Raw genomic sequence first — 26,993 nt, forward strand, 5'->3', positions numbered from 1 at the left:
TTGAATGGAAAATTCCCTAGACAGCAGGGCTTGGTAGGTTACACTCCATGGGATCACAAAGAGTCAGACATGAGCATGGATGCCTAGCTCCTAATTATGACACTGGATTACCCACACATCCCCACCTCTGATGATCACAAATACTGTGCATAATTGGGCAGAATCAGCATTTCTGCCACAGTTGGGGACCTCAACATAGAGTCAGATCCATGAAATACACATCTGTCTATGCAGTTCTAACCAGCTGAGCAAATTCTTGTTCAAGAACAGTCGTTTAGACTGTTTAAAGATCTCTCTGGAATAGAGCAATTACTCTGCTAAAGTTATTACAGTTGTAAGAAATAAAGAAAAAAGTATTCAAAGGATATTTCCAATTCCCTAACAATCCATCAAACTTAAGTCACTCACAGCTTAAGAAAATATGAAATTTAATTTTATGTCTTTTCAAAATTGTTGGTTGTAAAAAAAATGTTGCATATTCCTAATATATATAATATATATTAATATATATTATATAATATATATTATATATTATATTATATATAATTATATATATATAATTATATATATAATTATATATATAATTATATATAATTATATATAATTATATATATAATTATATTATATTATATTATTAATTATATTATATAATTATATATATAATTATATATATTATATATATAATATATTATAATATATATTATAATATATTATATTATATATTATTATATATATTATATATATATTATATTATATATAATAATATATATTATATATTATATTATAACAATATATATTATATATTATAATATATATTATATAATATATATTATTATATATTATATATATAATAATATATATTATATATTATAATATATATTATATTATATATATTATATATATATTATATTATATATATAATATATATATATATATGCTGTTTGATGGGGCAGAGAACGGCTTCTTTGGAAGAAACATTCATAGAGGGGCTTCTCTCTTGGTCCAGTGGCTAAGACTCCATGCTCCCAATGTAGGGGGCCCAGGTTTGATCTCTGATCAGGGAACTAGATCCCATATGACATAACTAAAAGATACCACATGCCACAACTAAGATCTCATGCCACCAAGTAAATGGATAAATATATATTTTTTAAGTCATAGAAATGGCTTTCAAATTAGTCAATATACTTCATGCTAGACTTTACTAGGAACTTTTAGAAACTTAACCCACATATATCTATGATAAATCTTTTCTAGCTAATTAAAGAAGAAAACATTCAACAAGGACATGATAGTAACTCACAGAATATAAGGGAGGATCAAAACCAAAAACAAGTTTGGATGCTGCCATGACAAAATACAATAGACTGGGTGACTTAAACAACAGACATTTATTTCTCACTGTTCTGGAAGCCTGAAGTCCAAAGTCAAGTTGCCAGTCAACTTGATTCCTGGTGAGAGCTCTCTTCCTGGCTTCTAGACCAGTTGCCCTCTTGCTGTGTCCTCAATGGCCTTTCTTTGATGTGTGGGTATGAAGAAAAAGAGATCCATCTCTTTCTCTTCTTATAAGGCCACCAATCCCCCTGGAGTAGGATCTTATACTTATGACCTCATTTAACCTTAACTACCTTCTAAAAGCCTTATCTCCAAATACTGACATTGAGTTTTAGGATTTCAACATATGAATTCAGGGGGGGACACAATTCAGTCTATGTGTGTGTGTATTAGTCACTCAGTTGTGTCCAACTCTCTGTGACTCCATGGACTGTAGCTTGCCAGGCTCCTCTGTCAATGGAATTCTCCAGGCAAGAATACTGGTGTGGGTTGCCATTCCCTTCTCCAGGGGATCTACTCAAGCCAGGGATCATACCCAGGTCCTCCACATTGCAGGCAGATTCTTTACTGTCTGAGCCACCAAGGAAGCCCAGTTCAGTCTATAGCACAGCCTAAATCATACTGCAAAACTGACTGCTCCAGTAGGCATATTATGGCTGCCACCAATGGCCACATACCCTCAGCCTATACAACAAATCCCACTGGCTCTGAACATGACACCACTTTTGTGTTGCTTTGGGTCATGGATTTTCTGTAACCATCTCATCTGAATGTGTTCAGGTTGCTCTAGTCAGATTTATTTTCTTGCTTGAACCTGATCTTAAGCTTCATTCTTAATTATGGCTAATATCAAGACCTGCACCAGCAAAAGGACCAACCACCACAAATCAGACTTTAAAATTTCCTAAGCATGAAACTCAATACTATGTTTCTTCACATCAGTGGTTTCTGAAATAAATCTGGCCTTGCTACAGTACTGGGTTAATGGGGCCTGGAGGCCCTAGGGGCAAGGAATTTTATGAAAGTAAGTTATGACTTTTTACCCTCATGGGGAGGCAAGAAATTATGAAGTTGGGATTCCTCTATACTTAGGAAGGATTTTTAGATATATATGAATGGCCCAATTCCCTGAGTCGGGAAGGTCCCCTAGAGAAGGAAATGGCAACCCACTCCAGTAGTCTTGCCTGGAGATACCATGGACAGAGGAGCTTGGCGGGCTACAGTCCATGGGGTCACAAAGAGTCGGACGTGACTAAAGTCACATGAACACACATATGATGGCCCTAAAGAATGAGCTATGTCCACTTTACCACCTAAAAAGTAGGAGGCATAGGGGAAATGCCACAGCAAACATGAGTAAAGGCTATACTCCTTTCGAACTGATTACTGACCTATTAATTTCTTGCTCTATCCTCTGTTTCCACCCTTTATTGGCACAGGTTGCTCTAGTCAGATTTACTGTCTTGCTTGAACCTAATCAGAAGTTTCATTCTTAATGGCTAATATCAAGACCAACACCAGCAACAGGAACAACCACCACAAATCAAACACTATAAATTCCTAAGCATGAAACACAGTGCTTTCTCTACATTATAATTATTTATTCCTGGGCAACGACCCTGACCAGCGGACACCATATGGTACATATACAAACAATATTTTCTTTTGTGATTTTACAGAGAGGGAAAATGAGGATCCAAGGTCAAAAGTGTGGCACAAACAACAAAGCAGCCAAGTCCACATTTCATATTTGTTATCTTGGATCTCATTACTTTAATGGCAATATACTTCTGCATCTCACAGGAATATTAAGCCATTAACAAACAATCCTGAGATGCTAGGACTTTGTAGATTGAAGCTCCACTCAAGGGGCCAACTCTTGTCAGATACAACTGAGTCCTCTTGTTGGCTATTAAGTATTATATTCCATTAGGCAACCCAGTGTCTACATACAGTACAGGCATTTTGACATACACCTAGATAGCTACTTAGCTATAGAGATACAAAGTTACTCATGAGTGATTAGTAAAAAAGTGGCATATGGTTTTATCCCTGGGAAATCATATGTTAGCCTATTTTTAAAAGAGTGCTATGTTCAGTCACTCGGTCAGGTCCAACTCTTTGGGACCCCATGGACCACAGCCCGCCAGGATCCTCTCGCCATGGGATTTTCCAGGCAAGAATACTGGAGTAGGTTGCTATTTCCTTCTCCAGGGGATCTTCCTGACCCAGGGATCGAACCCGGGTCTCCTGCATCTCCTGCATTACAGGCAGATTCTTTACCGTTGAGCCATTGAGGAAGCTCCTTTAAAAAGAGTCGTGAACACGTTGTTTTCTCTTCAAGAGCCTTCCTTTCTCAGGGAAGAGTGTTATCCTTCCTTTAAGGAACTGCCCATGTCCTACACCAAATACACAGTTCCACTTAGGCCGCCAATGTTAGCTTCTCATCCATCCACTGCCTGCAGGGGCAGATGCAAAGTAGGCCAGATTCTAGCAGTCTTCCCCAGAATTTGTCTACCTACAACTTAGGGAAGAGAAGCAGTCTCCCCTATGTCAAATTTGAGACTGAAATATAAGATGTAGAAGCTATTAATCATCTTCCTTGTGTGAGCAGGAGGGTACTAAAGTAAACAGACAAAGATATCCCACCAGAGAGTAGAGGGGAGACAGCAATATGATGGACAGACAGACAGAAGTCATCTGCATTAGCTGACCTAGAAGACTCTGAGCCCCTTCTCTGATCTTCATGCAGGATGTTTTCTCTTTAAGCCTTAGGGGATTTGAATAAGGTTTCTGTCATTTGCAGCCAAAACACATCTGCATAAACTATATAATGAGAGAACAGCATATTTTATAGAAATTTTAAGTCAAAAATCAGGAAAGATATTCTTATTCTTGCCAAGGAGTAAATTAATAAGTAGGTTCTTTCCATAAGTCAGTAAGTAAAATGTTCATTGTCTCAAGCACACTTATCAAAAGGGATTTGAGTAAAGTTTCTTAAATTCTCTCTTTTGAAAATAAACCTTAGTAATAATCCAATACTATGTGGACTGGATTAGCAGCCTTCTGTAAGAAAATATCTCCCTGAATAGTTTCAAAGGCCTAAGGATATTTGGGATCTGCCCTTGACTCCTGCCTCCTTCATCCTTGTCTTGAGAGGGACAAAGAAAGTTCCATGGACGTTATTTGATCCTTATTTCTGTGTCTTGAAGTGCCCGCCTCTCACTTTTATTCCTTTGAAAATTGACAATGCTGATTTCCACATATGACTCCTTTTTCATTTGTGATACTGAAGGCTTACTCTTCTCTAACAGAGAACTGAAAAAGTAGCACACATACAAACCTTATGACATATGATAAGCTCAATGACTAAGGACATCCTATAGTCTGTTCTAGTCTTAAAATTCATATAATTTATAGTTACATGACAATATAAGCCTTCATGTCTGTACTGATTAGTATAATGTAGGTTTTATTCCACATGACAAAACTGCAGAAGCTTAATAGAAAGCCCTTTCTTACTCATCCAAAGTATTAATATAAAGTGGGCCAAGGATATTCCCCTTGTAGCAACATCATATGCAAGAAGGTTGTGGGCAAAAGGAAGACATTGCATCAGCTAGAACTGCCTTGTCCAGGTGTCCAGGGACGAGAAACATCCTTCCACTCACAATTCATTGGTCTGAACGAGTCACTTGGCCTCAACCTGAGTATAGAGAAGCTGGGAAATATTCAAGGGCACATGGAAGTCTGGTGAGCAAAATGACTTCTGCCACATTCTACCAAATTTCCTAGGACAATCTTAGCAATACATACACTCATAGATGAAAAAATTACCCATGATGGCATAGGTATGGGGCTTCCCAGGTGGCATTAGTGGTAAAGAACCTGCCTGCCAATGCAGGAGATGTAAGACAGGCAGGTTCAATCCCTGGGTTGCGAAGATTCCCTGGAGAAGGAAATGGCAACCTGCTCCAGTATTCTTGCTTGGAAAATTCCATGGACAGAGGAGCCTGGCAGGCTACAGACCATGGGGCCACAAAGAGTCGGACATGACTGAGCACAGCTACTTATGGTATAGGTGTAAGAAGGACATAGATTTCTTGTGCACGACTGTCCAAGTGTACCTGGTATTTCCTGGGTTTTGTAAAGTTAAGCTGAAACTGAAAGTCTAACCTGCAATCACAGGGTTAGAATGAACTTTCTTTTTTTAACTGCTGCTAAGATATAGCACTATATGACTTAAATAGTCTCCAGTCTGCAAACATATTCTGAGCACAAAGTAAAATAATATAGTGAACTTATTTTAACTTTAAAGATTAGATAAATACACATTATATACCATGGTCACCAACCTCCTATGCCTAAAACCGTTTGCTTGTTTGCCTCCAGTAAAATAAGCTCAGTGGTCTGATGCTTGGTCCCTTGTGTAAAGTAATCCATCACAAAACCATCACCCTTACTTTAGCACAATTGGCAGTCACTGCTTACATAAAACAGAAGAGTAAGTTGCCATGGAGACAAAGCCAACTCTCCTCTTTAGAATGGCTGATTATTCCAAGTCATAACAGATATACCAGAAAAATAACATGAGGTTCTCACAGAGACTGGCAGCCCCAAATCTGTGTGCTACAATTGTGTAGCTAACCGTGTTCACATTATCTTTTGATATAGTAACAAAGACACACATTGCACTAAAAGATAATCCTACATAATTACTGTTTACAAAATAAATCCTTATATCTGTCTAAACAATGTGGAAAGTTTAAATTGTAATATGTTTTCTACCTCTAATTAGTGCTTTATTAATGGGGTGACCACTCTGCTTGACCTATTTGCTAAAATTCGTTAGAACTCCAGGAGACCATATGGATGGCCAGATGGGTTGCTGTAATTTAATGCTATTATTCTAAGGATGAAGTATGGGATAAACATAATTTGCATTCTTCTCCATCCTTCCTGCATTCCTTTTATTAGTTTCATTTTTAATTCAGACATCAGAAGGGAAGATAATACCTTGCTACCAAGGCCCGTATGCCAACTAATTGCTACAAGAGACTCCAGCCCGGACATCATAGGCCAAGCTTCTGAACACACTCCATCTTACTCCATGACCCCACCATGGTGATTAATAGGTTGAGTGCTAAGCCCTAATGAGTGTCAGATCTTAGATGTTCTCTAGGCTAAAGCAATTAGCATTATGTGGAACACAATATTTCAGTTACTTGGTATAGAGACTCATTGTTCTTAGTAAACTATATGCCTTTTGCCTTATGGTCTTATGCCTACCAGCACCACCTGGGAAGCCCCATTTATATTATTTAATTATTTATAATTTGATGCTGAGATTTATTGGTTTGAGAAAAGTAGTTGGACTTTTCTTCATTCTAAGCCTTCTTTCAGAGCCAGCCAGGGAGTGGAAGGCTGTCATATGATCATGGTTAAGTCTATAAATACATCCTGCTTTCACTGGGTAGAGAATGATTATTGGGATATCAAGCTCTGTCTGAGACTTGCTCTATGTTATCCTATTTTGTTTCTTCCTCTAGAAACCCTGAATTTCCAGAAACTCTTCCCCTGCCTCTAGGTCTGCATGCATGCTAAGTCCCTTCAGCAGTGTCCAACTCTTTGTGACCTTATGCACTGTAGCCTGCCAGATTCCTCTGTTCATGGGATTCTCCAGGCAAGAATACTGAACTGGGTTGCCATGCCCTTCTCCAGGGGATCTTCCTAATGCAGGGATCAAACCCACATCTCTTATGTCTCTTGCAATGACAAGCGGGTTCTTTACCACTAGCACCACCTGAGAAGCCTTTAGGTAGGGCAGTATAAAAGTTCTGATCAAGGGAAGGTGTGTAGAAATGTCTTTCAACCCTTCTAGGCCTGGCCCTTAAAATATTCCATATGATCTTCCATGCTCTCTGTGTTAATTCTCTGTCTTTCTGGATGGTGTTTATTAAGGGAAGACTACAAAGGTTTTGGGCTTCCCTGATAGCTCAGTTGGTAAAGAATCCATCTGCAATGCATGAGACCCTGGTTCGATTCCTGGGATGGGAAGATCCCCTGGAGAAGGGATAAGCTACCCACTCCAGTGTTCTGGCCTGGAGAATTCCATGGACTGTATAGTCCATGGGATCACAAAAAGTCAGACACAACTGAGCGACTTTCACTTTCACTTCAAAAAGCTTACATACATTTTTGTGTTGTTTATTAGTTAGTCAACAATCAACTCAACTGAAAATTATCAATGTAAGAAACCCAAAGTCCAAATTTAAGTAGACTTACACAAATTCACTAGAGGAATCCATTTCAGTTGTATTTAAGAAGGGGGAAACTACATATGTTAACATTGGCATGTTTTGGAACTCGGGACAAAACAGTTATCAGTGTTGCTTTAGCAAAACATTATTAAGGAACACATGACCCATGGGATAGATGAACTAGACTGAGTGCACAGTATCTACTGTTTCTACAGTCATCAGAGACAACACAGGACAACCCTTAAAGCAACTGTCTAACAGACCATCTCAAAGTGTTTTAAAAGCAGAATTGTCCATTGACATACCCAAACAGCATTTTAAAGATATCTTTTGGTACTGGAACAGAAATGCATCAATTTAACCTAACCAAAAGGGTAATGGAGGAGACGTATATTGGATTAATGTAAAATCACTGACTTATGGAAAGTAGAAAATACCCATTAATGCGCACGCGTGCACACACACACACACACACACACACACACACACAAAGGATTATTGGGGGATCAAATTTTTACCTTGGTAGTACAAAAAAAAGACTATACCCTAAAGAATAATTCAATACTCCAATACTTGGGCCATCTGATGTGAAGAGCCAACTCATTGGAAAAGACCCTGATGCTGGGAAAGATTGAAAGCAGGAGGAGAAGGGGATGACAGAGGACGAGATGGTTGGATGGCATCACTGACTCAATGGACATGGGTTTGAGCAAGCTCCAGGAGATGGTGAAGGATAGGGAAGCCAGGCATGCTGCAGTCCATGGGGTTGCAAAGAATTGGACACAACTGAGTGACTGAACAAAAACAGCAAAAAGAATAATTATTATGTCACTAAAGCAAAAACCTTGGTGGGGCAGCACCTGAATCAAGTTTGTGGAAGGCCTTGAACAGATGTAGCTCTGCCATTTTATGGAGGGAAGAGAAAGGCAGAAGAGCATAGTGATTACGGGGTGGGGGGGTCCTCAATTTCTATGTCCCTAATGAGTTGCTTGAAGTAGGAAAAGTATTTTATCTATTTCCTTGGCTATAGAATGGAGAGAAGTAATTCTTATTTTACAGAATGTTAAGAGGATTAAGTCATATGACACACACCAACCATTTAGAGAGGCCTGAGCTGAAAATAAATGTGAACACATTTTGGATATTATTCCTAATGTTATATCACAATCACTATGAACCATATTATACTCACCTATAAACTAAGACATTGAAAGATGATTTGTATAACTTCTTTAAGTACTTGGGCTTCCCTGGTGGCTCAGATGGTAAAGAATCTGCCTGCAATGCCGGAGACCTGTGTTAAACCCCTGGGTCAGGAAGATTCCCTGGAGAAGGGGATGGCTACCCATTCCAGCATTCTAGACTGGAAAATTCCATGGGCAGAGGACTCTGGTGGGCTACAGTCCATGGGGTCACAAAAAGTCATACATGGCTAAGCAACTAGCATACACTTTTAAGTGCTTATATTCTGAGTCTATATCTGTACCTTAAAGTCAAATATCCAGTTGAAAAATGAAAATCCTAAAATCTAATTATTTTAAGTAATGACTAAAAAAATCTGTAGACAATCTTGTCTGATGTTGGTATTGATTTAAAGCTGATAGGTGACATAAAAATGCACTAATAATCCAGTATTTTTTAATAGTCAGTAGTATTGGGTTGGCTAAAAAGTTCCTTCAGTTCATAAATAAAAATAGAAGACACATTTTTCATTTTCACCAAGAATTTTATTGAACAATGCAGTCACCATTTTGTTTCACTGCCTTCTGCCATTTTCCAGGCAACTTCATAGTTTGATCTTCCCAATCTCTTTTGTCTTTTTTTGAGCAGAGAACTGTTCTAGGTGCCTTTTACAGTCTTTCAAGGAATTGAAAGTTTTTCCATTAAGAGAGTTTTAGAAAGATCAAAATAAACAGAAATCTGAAGGTGCAATGCCTGGTGCATACGATGGATGAATCAGAACTTTAAAGCCACACTGCAACCGTCTTTGCCTGGTCATCAAAGAAATGTGTGGTCTTGCGTTATCCTGATGGGAAGTTACATGCTTTCTGTTTACTCACTCTGGAGGCTTTTCCTCAGGCACTGCTTTCAGTTGTTCTAACTGGGAGCAGTACTTGTTGGAATGAATTGTTTGGTTTTCAGTAAGGAGCTCATAATAGAGGACTCCCATCTAATCCCACCATATACACATCACTTTCTTTGGATGAAGACTGGACTTTGGTGTGATTCGTGATAGTTCATTTCACTTGCCCCACGATCTCTTCTACTCCACATTCCATTTGGAGTAGATCTGCACCCTACTCCACTCCACTAATACAGTATAGTATCCAGTTTTCATCACCCATGACAATGTGTTTTAAAAACATTTCATTATATTTAAGTAGAGAATCGCATGTGGAAATATAGCCAAGAAGGTTTTATTTCTGCTTAATTTACAGGGGAACCCAAACATCAAAGTGACTGACACACCCAAGCTGGTGCAAATGCTTTTCAACGCTTGATTTGGATACTTTGAGTATGTCAGCTTCCTCCCACATGGTATTACATTGATTGCTCTCAATAAATGTCCTGATTTGATCACTATCAACTTCAACTGATTTACCCAATGGTACAACATTGTCCAGAGAGAAAATTCCAGAATGAAACTTTGTAAACCACTTTTGACACTTTCGATCAGTCACACCACCTTCTCTATACATTGTACAAATCTTTTTGTGTGAAAGTTGCATTTTTACCTTTCTTGAAATAATAAAGCACAATATGCCGAAAATGTTTTCTTCCATCTTCAATATTAAAATGGCTACATAAAAATGCACCAACTTTGATAAGCTTTTTTTTTTAAGGCACATTATGACATCTGTCATAATACAATTCAACAAAATTGTTTCAAGTGAATTTAAAGACAACTAAGCACTACTAGAGCCATCTTACAGAAAAAAAAATCAAATGAACTTTTGGCCATCACACTAATATGGCACCAATTTATTCACTATCCCTCATGAATCAGACCCTCATTTGAACATGGAATGTAACAAGAAAACTGTCAAGCAACCACTTAAATGTTAAAATATTTAAGTAAGCTACAGAGATATTTAATATTTAATTTATATTAAATAAATACAAATTTAATAAGCTACAGAGATAAGGAATGATTCTATTCATACAAACTTAAATGGATCCAGAATGTACATTATAACACTCCATTTTTGCATCTTAAAGTGAATTACTTCTTGGCTTAGAAAATAGGTTGTCAGCAACTTGAGTTTCTTTCCCATTCATAAAAAAGCATGTCTACCAATTGCAGGAATATTATGAAATGATACTAACATTATAGTATAGCCTCTGTTCCAAATTAAATGGAAATTTGCCACCCTTAAAAAAAATTCCATAATTTAGTAAACCTTAGTTTATGCAAAGACATCCTCATTCAAATAAATACTCTAATAAGACTCAGAATGAAGTGAATAGTTCAAGATGCTGAATCACTAAAAATAACTAAAAATTCAGTCCTAATTATCCTTCTGGTTGGTTTTAAGTGAGGGTAATATGAAAACAGGACTTTAATGTACCAAGATACTACATGTAAAATACTGTGGCATGGAGCAATTGTTTTCTTAAACCAGAAATCAATTTAGTCCAAGGAACCTTACTTACCTCCTGCATACATAACAGCCAGCATAGTGGATGATATCCATGCTATTTCACTGTAGGTAGTGTTGAATATGAGCTGGATTTCTTTGAAGAATACTGTGACAGCTTTAGGAAATGCATATGAAAATCCAATGGAGATAAAAGCTGCTCCAACCACTACCCAGCCCCATCCTCCATCAGGAGGTGGATGTAGTGGTGGGGTGCCTCCTGGTGGTGGCATTTCTGCTTCTCTATTTGGAATTCAAGTAACCTGCATTTAAAAAAAAATGAAATAATAGCTTAGGCTGTACTTGCATTTTCATGTCACTCTTGAGTTACCAAAATAATATTATATTTTTATTACATTAACTACAACTGTACAATTTTCATAAAATTTTTTAATACTCTGCTATTCAGAAAGTTAGCAAATTTACCAAAAATTTGGAGTGAGGTATGTAACTTTGTTATGAGGTAAAAACTGAAAGCATTTTGTTCATGGAAACAAAAAGCACTCAAAGAGAAAGTTGAGTTCAGATCTATACTAAAGTACCAACAAAGAAACAAATGCTATCTCACTCTGATTTCTAAGATAAATGGAGCTGTCATCCCTTAAAACAGAATGATTTCTTAATCCAAACATTTAAGATTTTCTATACCAAGGTTAAAAGGATCTTATATTACATTTGATGAATTTTAGAGAATTAAATAGTAGGCATATTTTAGAATTTTTCCACTTTTAGTAATTGAGAATATTTAAAAATATTTCAGCAGAGATCTATCAATATTTCCTAAAATTATAAGATTAGAAATTGTATGATTCTAACAAATTTTAATGCACTTCCAAAACTGGTACTACCTATCCTTTTATGAATTCTTCATAGCAGTGAAATGTTCCTAATCAAACAGATTGTATGTTATTTTTATTTAAAGGAAGGGACTTTCTTTTCAGATATGCCTAGGAACACTTAAAGACAGGGGAATGGCAACCCACTCCGGTATTCTTGCCTGGAGAATCCCATGGACAGAGGAGTCTGGCAGGCTACAGTCCATGGGGTCACAAAGTGTCAGACACAACTGAGCGACTGAACAACAACAGAAGCACTTAACTGCTAGCTTTATGGTATAGAGTACCCACTCTCTTGTGGAAGGAATGATCACATATAGCTTAATACAACTGAAATTAAATTAAAATAAATCTTGGTTCCCTAGCATCACTATTCTTTGTAGAATGATGTTGCTTACTTGGCTTTTAGCTGTAATTGCCAACACTTCTCAGCATCTTCTTTTTACTACTCTCATTCCATCTGCAAATATTTTTCAGTTGGAATATGGAGGAAAAAGAAAACACTTGTCCGGTGGTAAGACAATTTCGAAAATATGCAAATAAAAGCTAAATTTGCCACTAATCCAAGAAAACTACCAAAAAACCCCACAAAAACTAAAACAGTATCTACGAAGAGAAACAGAGGTTTAATTTTTGTCTGATGTCAAATTATATCTAAGATATTTTCAGTGATCTTCTATATCACCTTCCAGATTTTAAGTGAAAATATTCTTTAAAGTCTTCTAATTTGTCCATAGTTCTACCCAAGGACTTTACCTTAAAACACATACAGGCAAAGTGATAAAAATGAAACTTAAAATAGGTAGAGTACTGCTCCCTAGAATAAATACTACAATGATGAGTAGTAGGATGGAAGTAATAGTGTGGAAAACTATCACTTTTACTCTTTTTTTTAAATGTTAATTTTGGCAAATATACTTAAGATTTTTTTAACATAATATTTTATAGCATTTCAAATATGGAGACAAACTGGTATAATCTGAAATTAACAGATAACAGGGCTACAGATTAAAAGACTTATTTTACATTATGTGATTTAGGCATATCTGCAAGGAAGTTTTCAGACACTCAACTTTAATAACCTCTTTTTTTGAGTTTTTTCAGCTCTATTGAGTTATAATTGACAAATAAAGGTAAAATATATCTAAAATGTGCAACATGATTTGAAATACATCATGAAAGGATTTCCACAATTGAATTAATCAATACACTGTCACCTCACATATTTACTTTTTTTTAGTGTGAACACTATGTACTACTAGGTTAGCAAATTTCAATTATACGACACAATTTTATCAACTGTAGTCACCTTATTACACATTAGATCCTGAGAACTTATTCACACAATTACCAGAAGCAACAGTTAGAACTGAACATGGAACAACAGACTGGTTCCAAATAGGAAAAGGAGTACGTCAAGGCTGTATATTGTCACCCTGCTTATTTAACTTATATGCGGAGTACATCATGAGAAACGCTGGGCTGGAGGAAGCACAAGCTGGAATCAAGATTGTCGGGAGAAATATCAATAACCTCAGATATGCAGATAACACCACCCTTATGGCAGAAAGTGAAGAAGACCTAAAGAGCCTCTTGATGAAAGTGAAAGAGGAGAGTGAAAAAGTTGGTTTAAAGCTCAACATTCAGAAAACTAAGATCATGGCATCCGGTCCCATCACTTCATGGCAGATAGATGGGGAAACGATGGAAACAGTGGCTGACTTTGTTCTTCTGGGCTCCAAAATCACTGCAGATGGTGATTGCAGCCATGAAATTAAAAGACGCTTACTCCTTGGAAGGAAAGCTATGACCAACCTAGATAGCATATTAGAAAGCAGAGACATTACTTTGTCAACAAAGGTCCGTTTAGTCAAGGCTATGGTTTTTCCAGTGGTCATGTATGGATGTGAGAGTTGGACTATAAAGAAAGCTGAATGCCGAAGAATTGATGCTTTTGAACTGTGGTGTTGGAGAAGACTCTTGAGAGTCCCTTGGACTGCAAGGAGATCCAACCAGTCCATCCTAAAGGAGATCAGTCCTGGGTGTTCATTGGAAGGACTGATGTTGAAGCTGAAACTCCAATACTTTGGCCACCTAATGCGAAGAGCTGACTCATTGGAAAAGACCCTGATGCTGGGAAAGATTGAAGGCAGGAGGAGAAGGGGACGACAGAGGATGAGATGGCTGGATGGCATCACCGACTCGATGGACATGGGTTTGGGTGGACTTAAGGAGTTGGTGATGGACATGGAGGCCTGGCGTGCTGCGGTTCATGGGATTGCAAAGAGTCAGACACAACTGAGCGACTGAACTGAACTATACCTTTTCCCCATTCTCTCCACATCTCTACATCCCCCAGCCTCTGGCAACTACCATCTACTCTTTGTTTCTACATGTATGATTTTTTTTTAATTCCACATCAAAATGTCATGATGCAGAATTTATCTTTTTCCGTCTGGCTTATTTCACTTAGCATAATGCTCTCCAGGTTTATCCATGTTGTCCCAAATGGCAAGATTTGATAATTTTTTAAAGCTGAATAATATTTCATTGTGTGTATGACTGATTGTAAGTGTGTGTGTGTATATACATTTTGGTGGGGACTATTTTCAAAGTCTTTATTGAACTTCCTAGAATATTGTTTCTGTTTCTGTTTTAGTTTTTGGCCACGAGGGCTGTGTATCTTAGCTCTCTGACCAAGGATTGAACCCTCATGCCTTGCACTGGAAGGTGAAGTCCCAACCACTGGACCACCAGGGAAGTCCCGTGTGTGTACACATTTTGTTTATCCATTCATCTGTCAGTGGACACTTAGCTTCTTTCCATATCTTGGCTATTGTAAGTAATGCTGCAGTGAACATGGGAATACGGATATCTCTTCAAGATAATGATTGCCTTTCCTTTGTATTTCTATTTTTTTTTCCCCCTTGGGGATGGTCTTGATCACTGCCTCCTGTACAATATCATGAACCTCCACCCATAGTTCTTCAGGCACTCTGTCTATAAGATCTAATCCCTTGAATCTATTTGTCACTTCCACTGTATAATCATAAGGGATTTTATTTAGGCCATACCTGAATGGTTTAGTGGTTTTCCCTACTTTCTTCAATTTAAGTCTGAATCTGGCAATGAGGAGTTCATGATCTGAGCCACAGTCAGCTCCCGGTCTTGTTTTTGCTAACTGTATAGAGCTTCTCCATCTTTGGCTGCAAAGAATATAATCAATCTGATTTTGCTATAGACTATCTGGTGATGTCCACGTGTAAAGTCTTCTCTTGTGTTGTTGGAAGAGGGTGTTTGCTATGACCAGCATGGTCTCTTCGCAAAACTCTGTTAGACTTTGACCTGCTTTGTTTTGTACTCCAAGGCCCAATTTGCCTGTCACTCCAGGTATTTCTTGACTTCCTACTTTTGCATTCCAGTCCCCTATAATGAAAATGACATCTTTTTTGGGTGTTAGTTCTAAAAGGTCTTGTAGGTCTTCATAGAACCATCCAACTTCAGCTTCTTCAGCATTACTGGTCGGGGCATAGACTTGGATTACTGTGATATCGAATGGTTTGCCTTGGAAACGAACAGAGATCATTCTGTAATTTTTGAGATTGTATCCAAGAACTGCATTTCAGACTCTTTTGTTGACTATGAGGGATACTCCATTTCTTCTAAGGGATTCTTGCCCACAGTAGTAGATATAATGGTCATATGAGAAATTCACTCATTCCATTTCATTTTAGTTCATTGATTCCTAAAATGTTGATGTTCACTCTTACCATCTCCTGTTTGGCCACTTCCAATTTCCCTTGATTCATGGACCTAACATTCCAAGTTCCTATGCAATATTGCTCTTTATAGCATTGGACATTACTTCCATCACCCATCACATCCACAACTGGGTGTTGGTTTTTCTTTGGCTCCATCTTTTCATTCTTTCTGGAGTTATTTCTCCACTCTTCTCCAGCAGCATATTGGGCACCTACAGACCTGGGGAGTTCCTCTTTCAGTATCCTATCATTTTACCTTTTCATACTGTTAATGGGGTTCTCAAGGCAAGAATATTGAAGTGGTTTGCCATTTCCTTCTCCAGTTTTGTCAGAACTCTCTGCCATGACCCGTCCATCTTGGGTGGTCCTACATGGCATGGCTCATAGTTTCATTGAGCTAGATAAGGATGTGGTCCATGTGATCAGTTTGGTTAGTTTTCTGTGACTGTGGTTTTCATTCTGTCTGTCCTCTGATGGATAAGGATAAGACGCTTATGGAATTTCCTGATGGGAGAGACTGACTTAGGGGAAACAGGGTCTTGTTCTGATGGGTGGGGCCATGTTCAGTAAATCTTTGATCCAATTTTCTGTTGACAACAAACTGTGGAAAATTCTTAAAGAGATGGGAATATCAGACCTTCTAACCTTCCTCCTGAGAAATCTGTAATCAGGTCAACAAGCAACAATTACAACCAAACATAGAACAACAGAATGGTTCCAAATCAAGAAAGGAATATGTCAAGGTTGTACACTGTCACCCTGCTTATTTAACTTATATGCAGAGTACATCATGCTAAATGCCAGGCTGGATGAAGCACAAGCTGGAATCAAGATTGCCAGGAGAAATATCAAGAACCTCAGACACACAGATGACACCACCCTTATGGCAGAAAGCAAAGAGGAACAAAGAGCCTCTTGATGAAAGTGAAAGAGGAGAGTGAAAAATGTTGGCTTGAAACTCAACATTCAGAAAACTAAGACCATGGCATCCGGTCCCATCAATCATGGCAAATAGATGGAGAAACAATGGAACCAGCCAGAGACTATTTTTTTGGCTCCAAAATCACTGCAGATGGTGACTGCAGCCATGAAAATAAAAGATGCTCGCTCCTTGGAAGAAAAGCTATGACCAACCTAGACAGCATATTAAAAGCAGAAACATCACTTTATGAACAAAGGTCCGTATAGTCCAAGCTATGGTTTTTCCAGTAGTCATGTATGGATATGAGAGTTGGACTGTAAAGAAAGCTGAGTGCCAAAGAATTGATCCTTTTGAACTGTGGTGTTGGAGAAGACTCTTGAGAGTCCCCTGGACTGCAAGGAGATGAAACCAGCCAATCATAAAGGAAATCAGTCCTGAATATTCATTGGAAGGACTGATGCTGAAGCTGAAACTCCAATACTTTGGCCACCTGATGCGAAGAACCAACTCATTGGAAAAGACCCTGATGCTGGGAAAGACTGAAGGCGGGAGGAAAAGGGGATGACAGAGGATGAGATGGTTGGATGGCATCACTAACACAATGGACATGAGTTTGAGTAGGCTCTGAGAGTTGGTGATGGACAGGGAAGCCTGGTGTGCTGCAGTCCACGGGCTTGCAAAGAGTCGGACATGACTGAATGACTGAACTGAACTGAACTTCCTTTGTATATATATCCAGAAGTAGAACTGCCCAATCACATGGTAGTAGTTCTACATTTAATTTTTTGAAGAACCTCCATACTTTTTTCCATAGAGGCTGAAAACAATTTACACTCCATCCAAGAGCATAAAAGTCTTTCATTTTCTCCACATTCTTGCCAATATTTGTTCCAAATACTTGCCAGTATTGCTTATCTTTTTTTGATAATAGCCATTCTAATAAGTATGAGGTAAAATCTCATTGTGGTTTGGTTTTCATTTCCTTAATGATTAGCGATGTTAAGCACCTTTTCATGTACCTGTTGGCCTTTTATGTCTCCCTTAGAAAAATATCTATTGAGTTCCTCTGCCCATTTTAAAATTGGATTTGTGTTCTTTGCTATTGAGTTGCATGAGTTCCTTGTATGTTTTGGATAGTAACCTCTTATTGTATATGTGACTTACAAGTATTTTCACCCATTTCATAGGCTGCCTTTTCATTTTGTTGACAATTTTCTTTTTTGTGAAGAAACTTTTTAGTTTAGTTTTAGTTTAATAGTCTCAATTGTTTATTTTTGCTTTTGTTGCCTTTTTGATATTGAATCCAAAAAAGATCATCACAAAGACCAATGTCAAGGAGCTTACCCCTGTATTTCTTCTAGGAATTTTATAGTTTCAGGTCATGTTCAATCCTTTTATCCATACTGAGTTGATTTTTATGTATAGTGCAAAGTGGGGGTTCAGTTTCTCTCTTTTGCATGTGGATATCCAGTTTTCCCAGCACCCATTTAAGACACTAGCTTTTCCCCATTGTCTATTCTTGGCACCTTTGTGAAAAACTAATTGACAGAATACATGCATTTATTTCTGAGCTCTCTATTCTGTTTTCCTGATATGTGTCTGTTTTCAGACAATATCACAATGTAGTGATATTGTTTAATTCTATTTCTAATTCTATTACTAAGAATTAGAAATAATAGAAATCAGGTACTAGAATTAGAAATAGAAATCTATTTCTATAGAATTAGAAATCAGGTAATAGAAATCAGGAAGTGTGATACCTCCAGCCTTGCTGTTCTTTTTCAAGATTGTTCAGGCTCTTTTGTGGTTCCATATAAAATTTAGGATTGATTGTTCTATTTCAACAAAAATGGCATTGGAATTTTGATAAGGACTGCATTGAATCTGTAGATTGCTTTGGGTTGTATGAACATTTTAACAATATTAATACTTCCAATCAATGAACACGGAATATCTTCCCATTTATTTGTGTCTTCTTATTCTTTCATCAGTGTTATAGTTTTCAATGTATACACCTTTTACTTCCTTGGTTACATGTATTTTTAAGAATTTTATTCTTTCTGGTGCTATTGTAAATGAATTTTTTTTTCTTACAACAATTTATTATTTCTCTCTCCAATAATTCATTATTAGTGCATAGAAACAATTGATTTTTGTGTATTTATTTTTGTATCCTGCAACTTTACAAATTTGTTGATCGTTCTGACAGTCTTTCTTTTTTTTGATGGAGTCTAGGGTTTCCATAAGGTCAAGTCATCTGCAAACAGACAATTTTTTACTGCTTCCATTCAAATTTGATGTCTTTGATTTTTTTTTCTTACCTAATTGCTTTGACTAGGATTTTAAGTACTTAATCACCATATGTTCATCCTGATCTCATTAACTGATACTTAATAGTTCTGGATCTCCCTTCCAGTTTGATGCTGAACCAAGGAATGGAATGATTCTTGCATGAGCTTTTGACATATCTACTGGCATTTTCTATCACCTTCTAATATTTCTCCTTTTGGATAATTGTGCTGAAGATTCTATTCTATTTTTCAATTAGATCAACAATTACATTTTATTTTATTTACTTTACAATATTGATAGTTATAAAGCAGGAGTCAGCAAACATTTCCTATAATGGGCTAGACAACAAATATTTTAGGTTCTGCAGGCTGTATGGTCTTTCTCATAACTACTCATATCTTAATAGTTTTAGTGCAAAGGCAGCCACAGACAATACTAAAAAAAAAAATGAGTGTGGATATTTCAATAAACTTTTGTTTACAAATTAGACTAAGCCTTTAGTTTGCTGATCCCTATAATAGAATACTGTTTAAAAACCAAGAAAATAAAGAAACTACATAATCACACTATCCTAACACAATATTATTAATAATTTTGCATCTATTTTTATTGTTTTTCTATATTCATATATTTCTGATGAATTTTCTGATTTAAATGTAGTATAATCTAATTAATCTATAATGTAAGTCATAAGTATACAAAAATGAATAAAGAGATCTCTGACTCAAATATTGAGTAGTTATGCTAAGTGCTTATCAAGTTCTTATTTACTCAGCTTAATTTCCACAAAAGCCCTTATAAGATATTGTCCCTATCTTTTACATAAGACTAAAGCTCAGGAAATATTAGAAACTAAACCCAAGTGAAACAATAATGTCAGGGACTGGATTTCACTAATCACTGCTGACTCTTAAAATTACATAAATAAAATTAGAAATAAGACTCTTGCTTAATGTATTTAGAAGAGGAAACAAGCATAAAATAAACCTAAGTATTTTTTTATTATGTCATCTGTGCATACCTAAAATATTCTTATGGATCTCAATAGTCAAAGACATCTAATGTTCCAAGACTTTAAGAAAATAACTGGAAAAGTTCTCTCCATGGATACATTTGTATGTTAGAAACCTACCTAAAATGTCAGGAAAACTACAGCATTAAGGTCAAATGAAAAGTTTTCACCACAAATAATGCACAGAATGTAGATTCTATTACAAAATGGACATATCAGAGCAGGGTCACTTCTGTAAGCTTATTAATATTCCACAGATGCTAATTGTTCAAATTGATAGAAAACATTATATCTTTTCAAAGAATGGTTTTGAAAAGACTTGTATGCCTTCAGAATGTTTACAGTCTGCTTTTGTAATCATCTTTGGTTTCTTGGAAACAACAAAAATTTGTCTATCTAGCTATTTAATTTCATTTCTCTTTGATCATCAGTTAATCCAACATGATGGATTGACAGCATATGAGCACTGGAAATAGCATCTTATAAAAAGTATAATATTAAGTGAGACAGAAAAGGAAAGAGACAGATTGTAAGTGGTGGTTAAATAAGCTGAAAATAGCACTCAGTCTTTGAAAATTGTCTAAATAATCTGAATTTATATATTATTGAATTTTTTCATTCTATTATTAAAGTAATCAAATTTTTTAATGCTTGGAAAGCAAATAATTCTAGAAGAATACTAAAGAACTACCAAAGGGCATTTGTATGTGGTAAACTACTTTTTGTTATATTATCAGAGTATATAAACTATTATGAGGTTTAAAGTACTCATTCTGCAATTTTCCTGTTTGCATAAAGGAATATAAAACATCTTTCATTATCAATTCATGATTTTAAACTATTGTAGCATTTATCACATCTATAAGCTAGAGTAAACAGAGAAATACAACAGTTTGATTTATTTTTCAGTCATTTAACAAATCATAAATAATATTTCTTAATTATCTTAAGTCTATTATTTTAAAATCATTATAGCATATAAATATTTAAATATACTAATATTCAAATAATGTTATTATTATTAATATTGAAATTTACTAATGAGCAAGGTTGATGTTAGGATTTCCATTTTATAGACAGAAATCCATGCTCACAGAAAAGTGAAAAGGCCTTTTTAAGAAGCATTATATGGTGCAGTTATTTTTTTCCTCAGTACTTTGATTTTTGTATTGTTATTTTTTTCATAGCTCACCAGTTTATCTCAGGATATTATCTTTTCTACTCTTTCTCCAGCATATTTTACTTGACTTTAATTATAATCGCATCTACCTCATTGCAAGTCACTACTCAGACACCTCTTCACTTCCTTACCTCCAACCTGTTTTGTTTCTTCTACTTAAAGTGACATCTTAGGGTCTCTGAGCTGAATCATTACAAATTAGACCAAAATCAATGAAAGCTTAAAAAAACTCCACTTTCAAGATTATCATCTATTTATTAACAAGTCTTGAGCTGACCAATAGTTCAGACCAAATTCATACACACTCATTAGGCTCAGGTTATTTTTCTGTGCACAATTCTATATTTTATACAACTTATGGCTACTGTGTCTTGTTCCTTTTACTTGTGGGCATAATCAAGAAAAAACAGAGTAGAAAAAGACATAGTTCACATATGCTCACTTGAATAGACTTCTTTGGATTATGCATGATACTATTAAACCTCATTACTATTGCTTGAAGTGTGGTATTTGAAGACAATACAAAGGAAGAGAGGGTAGTACAGACTCTGGATTTTCTAAAGAAATGGAAAAACACAGGTTACATGCATAATTGAGTTTCACAAGTCTCATTAGAGTCAGTTCAGTTCAGTTCAGTTGCTCAGTCGTGTCCGACTCTTTGCGACCCCATGAATCGCAGCACGCCAGGCCTCCCTGTGCATCATCAACTCCTGGAGTTTACTCAAACTCATGTCCATCGAGTCGGTGATGCCATCCAGCCATCTCATCCTCTGTCGTCCCCTTCTCCTCCTGCCCCCAATCCTTCCCAGCATCAGGGTTTTTTTCCAGTGAGTCAACTCTTCACATGAGGTGTCCAAAGTATTGGAGTTTCAGCTTCAGCATCAGTCCTTCCAATGAACACCCAGGACTGATCTCCTTTAGGATGGACTATTAGAGTCACTACCTTTAATTCATCCAGGAAATTGTGACCATATTTTAATAATTAACAAAACTGAATATATATACATAAATATATTTGTGTATATATATTTGTCAGTTCATTGCCAATTACTTAGATATGAACAAACTGATGAAATTGGTGCAAGAGAAAAAAATTAAAAGTATGAAATGAAGATCAGTTGTTTTTTTAAGTAATGGTAAATTACACATCTACCATTTGAGAAGGAAATTTATTGGTATTCATTAGTTGTCCAATAACTCCCTATACTCATTTAAATAATTTGCTCTAAAATTCAATTAAATAAAATATCCATTGACAATGAAAATAAATAGAAAATTTAAATGATAATTATTAGAAATACTATCAATAATATCGGAGAAAGATATGGCAATCCACTCCAGTATTCTTGCCTGGGAAATCCCATGGACAGAGGAACCTGGTGGGCTACAGTCACGGGGTCACAAAGAGTTGGAAACGATTTAGTGACTAAACAATAACAAATCAATAATACATGTCTTACAATGAGACACACTGAGTCATGAAAAATGAAACCAAAAGTATTTAGAAATCTTGTGGTTTAAAAATCAAATGCCCTAATCAGATCTGGGTGATTGATGAATATGCTAATAAATTTCCCTAACATATCAAAAGTCTTTATTTCAACTTAAATCTGATACTGAGTATATAGAAACTAGTACTTAGGGTTTATTTTATTTGGGTCACACATTCCTTTGCCTAGATGAAAGTTAAGAAAAAGTCAACTCTGTCAATTAAATAATCAGTTGCCTGCCTTGCATCCAGGGCCACCTATCCAAAAGTGTTGAATGAAAGTGAATCAATATCAGGCCAAATGAGGTTTGTCTGAGATCATGAGGAAGTCTGTTATCTATTTGCTAAGTCAGTGAGAAAAGGAGGATGGGGATTAGAATTAAGGTGAGCCACAATTAAAATCTGAGAAACAGATAAGGTTGGAATTAGTTTTAATTTAGGCTAGGAATGGAGAGTTCCAGACTCAGTGGATCTTCTATGTCTTGAATAACAGCAGGGAGAAACAGTTACCTCTGCTCTGGACCTACCAGGAGGCTCAGGAGCCTCTGTGACTTGTTTTAAGCTGAGTAATTCAAGCGTGGCAGCTCTACCCTACCACAAGTAACCAGCCCATTAAAGGCAGAAAACTCTTCTTATATTTGGAGGAAATACATCTTCAGTCAGTTTCCTCTGGCAGAGAGAGTTGTCTGGAGTTCAGGGCAAAGCCTCAGAGGAAAGCCTCAGGCATTCCTGACAAATGGGCACTGACCCTCCTTTAATTACCATCATGGTTCATGAAGGTCAATACGGGGGCCAGCACAAGAGCACATGACAAGGCCACATTTAAATGCTTACCAACGTTTCTACAAAATTGTCACAGAGCTTTAACCTGACTGTTCTATTTTCCTCCAGAAAGACCAACCCATATCCAGGGTTTTTTCAACACATTAGTCAAGAACCCAGGAAATTTCTGTGATAGCTGTAACTATATTCATCTACTTTATATCTCTTTCTCAACACCTATTAAAACTATCATATTTTACATAAATTTATGCAAATAAAATCATGCAGTGCACATACTGATCTTTAGTTTTAAAAATAGAAGTCAGTGTTCTAAAATTTGTGTGTCTGATTAAAAACAACCAATAGAAGAAAAACCAATTCTTAATATAGGAAGGAAAGAAACTATTCTGGAGGTTGCGTTCAGGTAGGCATGAAACTTAAAGCTTATTCTCCTCTATAAAAGCAATGTTATTACTCAGCCATGAGAAGGAATTAAACTGTGCCATTTGTAGAGATGTAGAAGGACCTAGAGACTGTCAAAAGTCAAGTCAGAAAGAGAAAAACATATACTGTATATTAATGCATATATGTTGAATCTAGAAAAATGGTACAGTTGAACCTATTTGCCAAGCAGAAATAGACACAGATATAGAAAAAAATGTATGGACACTAAGGGGGGCAACATCAGTCCTTCCAATGAACACCCAGGGCTGATCTCCTTTAGGATGGAATGGTTGAATCTCCTTGCAGTCCAAGGGACTCTCAAGAGTCTTCTCCAACACCACAGTTCAAAACCATCAATTCTTTGGCATTCAGCTTTCTTCACCGTCCAACTCTCACATCCATTCATGACGACTGGAAAAACCATAGCCTTGACTAGATGGACCTTTGTTGGCAAAGTAATGTCTCTGCTTTCTAATATGCTATCTAGATTGGTCATAACTTTCCTTCCAAGGAGTAAGCATCTTTTAATTTCATGGCTGCAGTCCCCATCTGCAGTGATTTTGGAGCCCCTAAAAATAAAGTCAGCCACTATTTCCACTGTTTCCCCATCTATTTCCCATGAAGTGATGGGACCGGATGCCATGATCTTAGTTTTCTGAATGTTGAGCTTTAAGCCAACTTTTTCACTCTCCTCTTTCACTTTCATCAAGAGGCTTTTTAGTTCTTCTTTGCTTTCTGCCATAAGGGTGGTGTCATCTGCATATCTGAGGTTATTGATATTTCTCCCGGCAATCTTGATTCCAGCTTGTGCTTCTTCCAGCCCAGCATTTCTCATGATATACTCTGCATGTAAGTTAAATAAGCAGGGTGATAATATACAGCCTTGACATACTCCTTTTCCTATTTGGAACCAGTCTGTTGTTCCATGTACAGTTCTAACTATCTAACCATTCTAAAGGAGATCAGCCCTGGGTGTTCATTGGAAGGACTGATGTTGAAGCTCAAACTCCAATACTTTGGCCACCTCATGCGAAGAGTTGACTCACTGGAAAAGACCCTGATGCTGGGAAGGATTGGGGGCAGGAGGAGAAGGGGACGACAGAGGATGAGATGGCTGGATGGCATCACCAACTCGATGGACATGAATTTGGGTAAACTCCAGGAGTTGCTGATGGACAGGGAGGCCTGGTGTGCTGCGATTCATGGGGTCACAAAGAGTCGGACACAAATGAGCAACTGAACTGAACTGAACTGAAGGGGGGCAAAGAGGTGATGAATTAGGAGATTGGGATTGACATATAAACACTGTGTGCAGGCTAAGTTGCTTAAGTCGTGTACAGCTCTTTAAGCATTTAAAATGTAGCCCACCAGGCTCCTCTGTCCATGGGATTTTCCAGGCAAGAATACTGGAGTTGGTTGCCATGCCATCAATAGATAACTAACCAAACCTACTGTATAGCATAGGAGACTCTGTTCAGTGCTTTGTGGTGACCTAAATGGGAAGGAAATCAAAAAAAGGGGATATATGTATACATAGAGCTAATTCAATTAGCTGTACAGTAGAAACTAATACAACATTGTAAGGCAACTATACTCCAATAATTTTTTTTAAAGTAGTGTTGATTACTGTAACCAGACTATATATACTATAGTATATATACTGAAGCCATGCTATAGTATTGGCTAATTTGATTTCTTAGCAATTCACATATATGTCACACGTTTATGATGGGTTTTATTTAAAACAAGGAGTTTAAAAATGCTTTAGAGCTTCCAATTTTTTTCTAAAAATTCAATTAGTTATCATAATCCCATGAACTAAGAGGGAGTGGTATTTTTAATCACATTTACAGATAAGAGCATAAGGAATCAGAGGTATGAAGTGATTTTTCTGAAGTGTAGCGTCCAGTCAGTGATCACATTGATACCACGACTATCATCCTTCTGTTAGGCTCATTGTTACTGATTCCATCTTAACACATCAACTTGGGGGCTGCTCTTTCTGCTTCCAAATATACTCTTTCACTTTTATTTCTATTTTTATTTATTTTATTTATTTCTATTTTTGTTTATTTTATTTATTTCTATTTATTTTATTTATTTATTTCTAGTGAACTTTCAGATTTCAATCCTTGCACATATTCTTGTCTGTCTTCTCCATCAGAATTCAAATATTTGTTCTCTGGAATACTAACTGCCAACTATCCTTCAAAGTCTTTAGAAAATTCACTATTATTCCAGCTTATTTACATGTCCTTTCTATGTTTTTTAGTATATAGGCTACAATATGACATTGTTGTTAACAAAAGAGGAGTTTATGAAAACATTTGGCTACTTCAAGTGTTTTTCAAAAAATTTATGTGATAGGATGTGCTGAAGCCCAGGAATTGCACCTTCCCTTCTAGAAATCAATACGGGTTGATTAATCTATGGAGAAGAGAGTGTAGGACAAAGTGATGTATTAAAGTGATGGTCAATGCTTAGATGCTAGTGTTATATACAAGGCCTTTTTCATTCAGGTGTATAGAATATCAGAATGTTCCTTTATATACTCTATAAATAATAACTCTTTAACGTCCTCAATCTAAACCATGCTGTGTCAGTTTCATGAACCCTTATCAACAGTCTACACAATCCAGTAGTTAATGTTTCAAAATAGTCCAGAAATAATATATTTAGCAAACTGAGTCTCAAATTAAAGCTGTAGATGTTCAGAGACTATTGCCTTCACTATAAATTCTTTTTGATAGCCTATAAATAAAGTATGAGTTGTTCTTCACATCCTACCTATACGGTGAACTATGTTTTCACCTACAGGAATTAATATGTTCCTTAGAGAATGATGGACTGGTCTTTTTGCTCTTAGTTCCCTCTGTCTTATACAGAGGAGACAGCAATGTCAAATTAATGTACAATGTTTACGTTTTGCTGACAACTCACCCAGTTTTACAATAGGAATTTAACTGGATCAAATCTTTTCTTTTCCAACATGTAATTGAATTAAAATGGAGTTTAACCTGGGAGGTTATTTTATTCTTCAAAGTGGGCCACCTTTTACATCC

The 26,993-nt window shown here is 36.5% G+C and overlaps 1 protein-coding gene across 7 annotated transcripts in view; it reads right to left on the bottom strand.

Annotated features, from left to right (window-relative positions):
• Positions 1-26,993, bottom strand: part of SLC16A7 (solute carrier family 16 member 7) — a 255,680-nt gene that overhangs the window by 52,800 nt on the left and 175,887 nt on the right. For 5 of the 7 annotated variants that reach the window (XM_081586803.1, XM_081586801.1, XM_081586799.1 and 2 more), the window contains one exon: positions 11,250-11,496. In XM_081586803.1, coding sequence (XP_081442929.1) covers positions 11,250-11,466 — 217 coding nt within the window. In that variant the 5' untranslated portion in view covers positions 11,467-11,496. Of the gene's footprint in view, positions 1-5,690; positions 5,807-8,787; positions 8,874-11,249; positions 11,497-26,993 lie in introns of those variants that run through there. The other 2 variants (XM_081586806.1, XM_081586804.1) reach the window with 2 other exon arrangements.

The sequence above is a fragment of the Giraffa tippelskirchi genome, chromosome 4, assembly GCF_054371585.1.
Source record: "Giraffa tippelskirchi isolate mGirTip1 chromosome 4, T2T-mGirTip1v1.2.pri, whole genome shotgun sequence".
Lineage (NCBI taxonomy): Eukaryota > Metazoa > Chordata > Mammalia > Artiodactyla > Giraffidae > Giraffa > Giraffa tippelskirchi.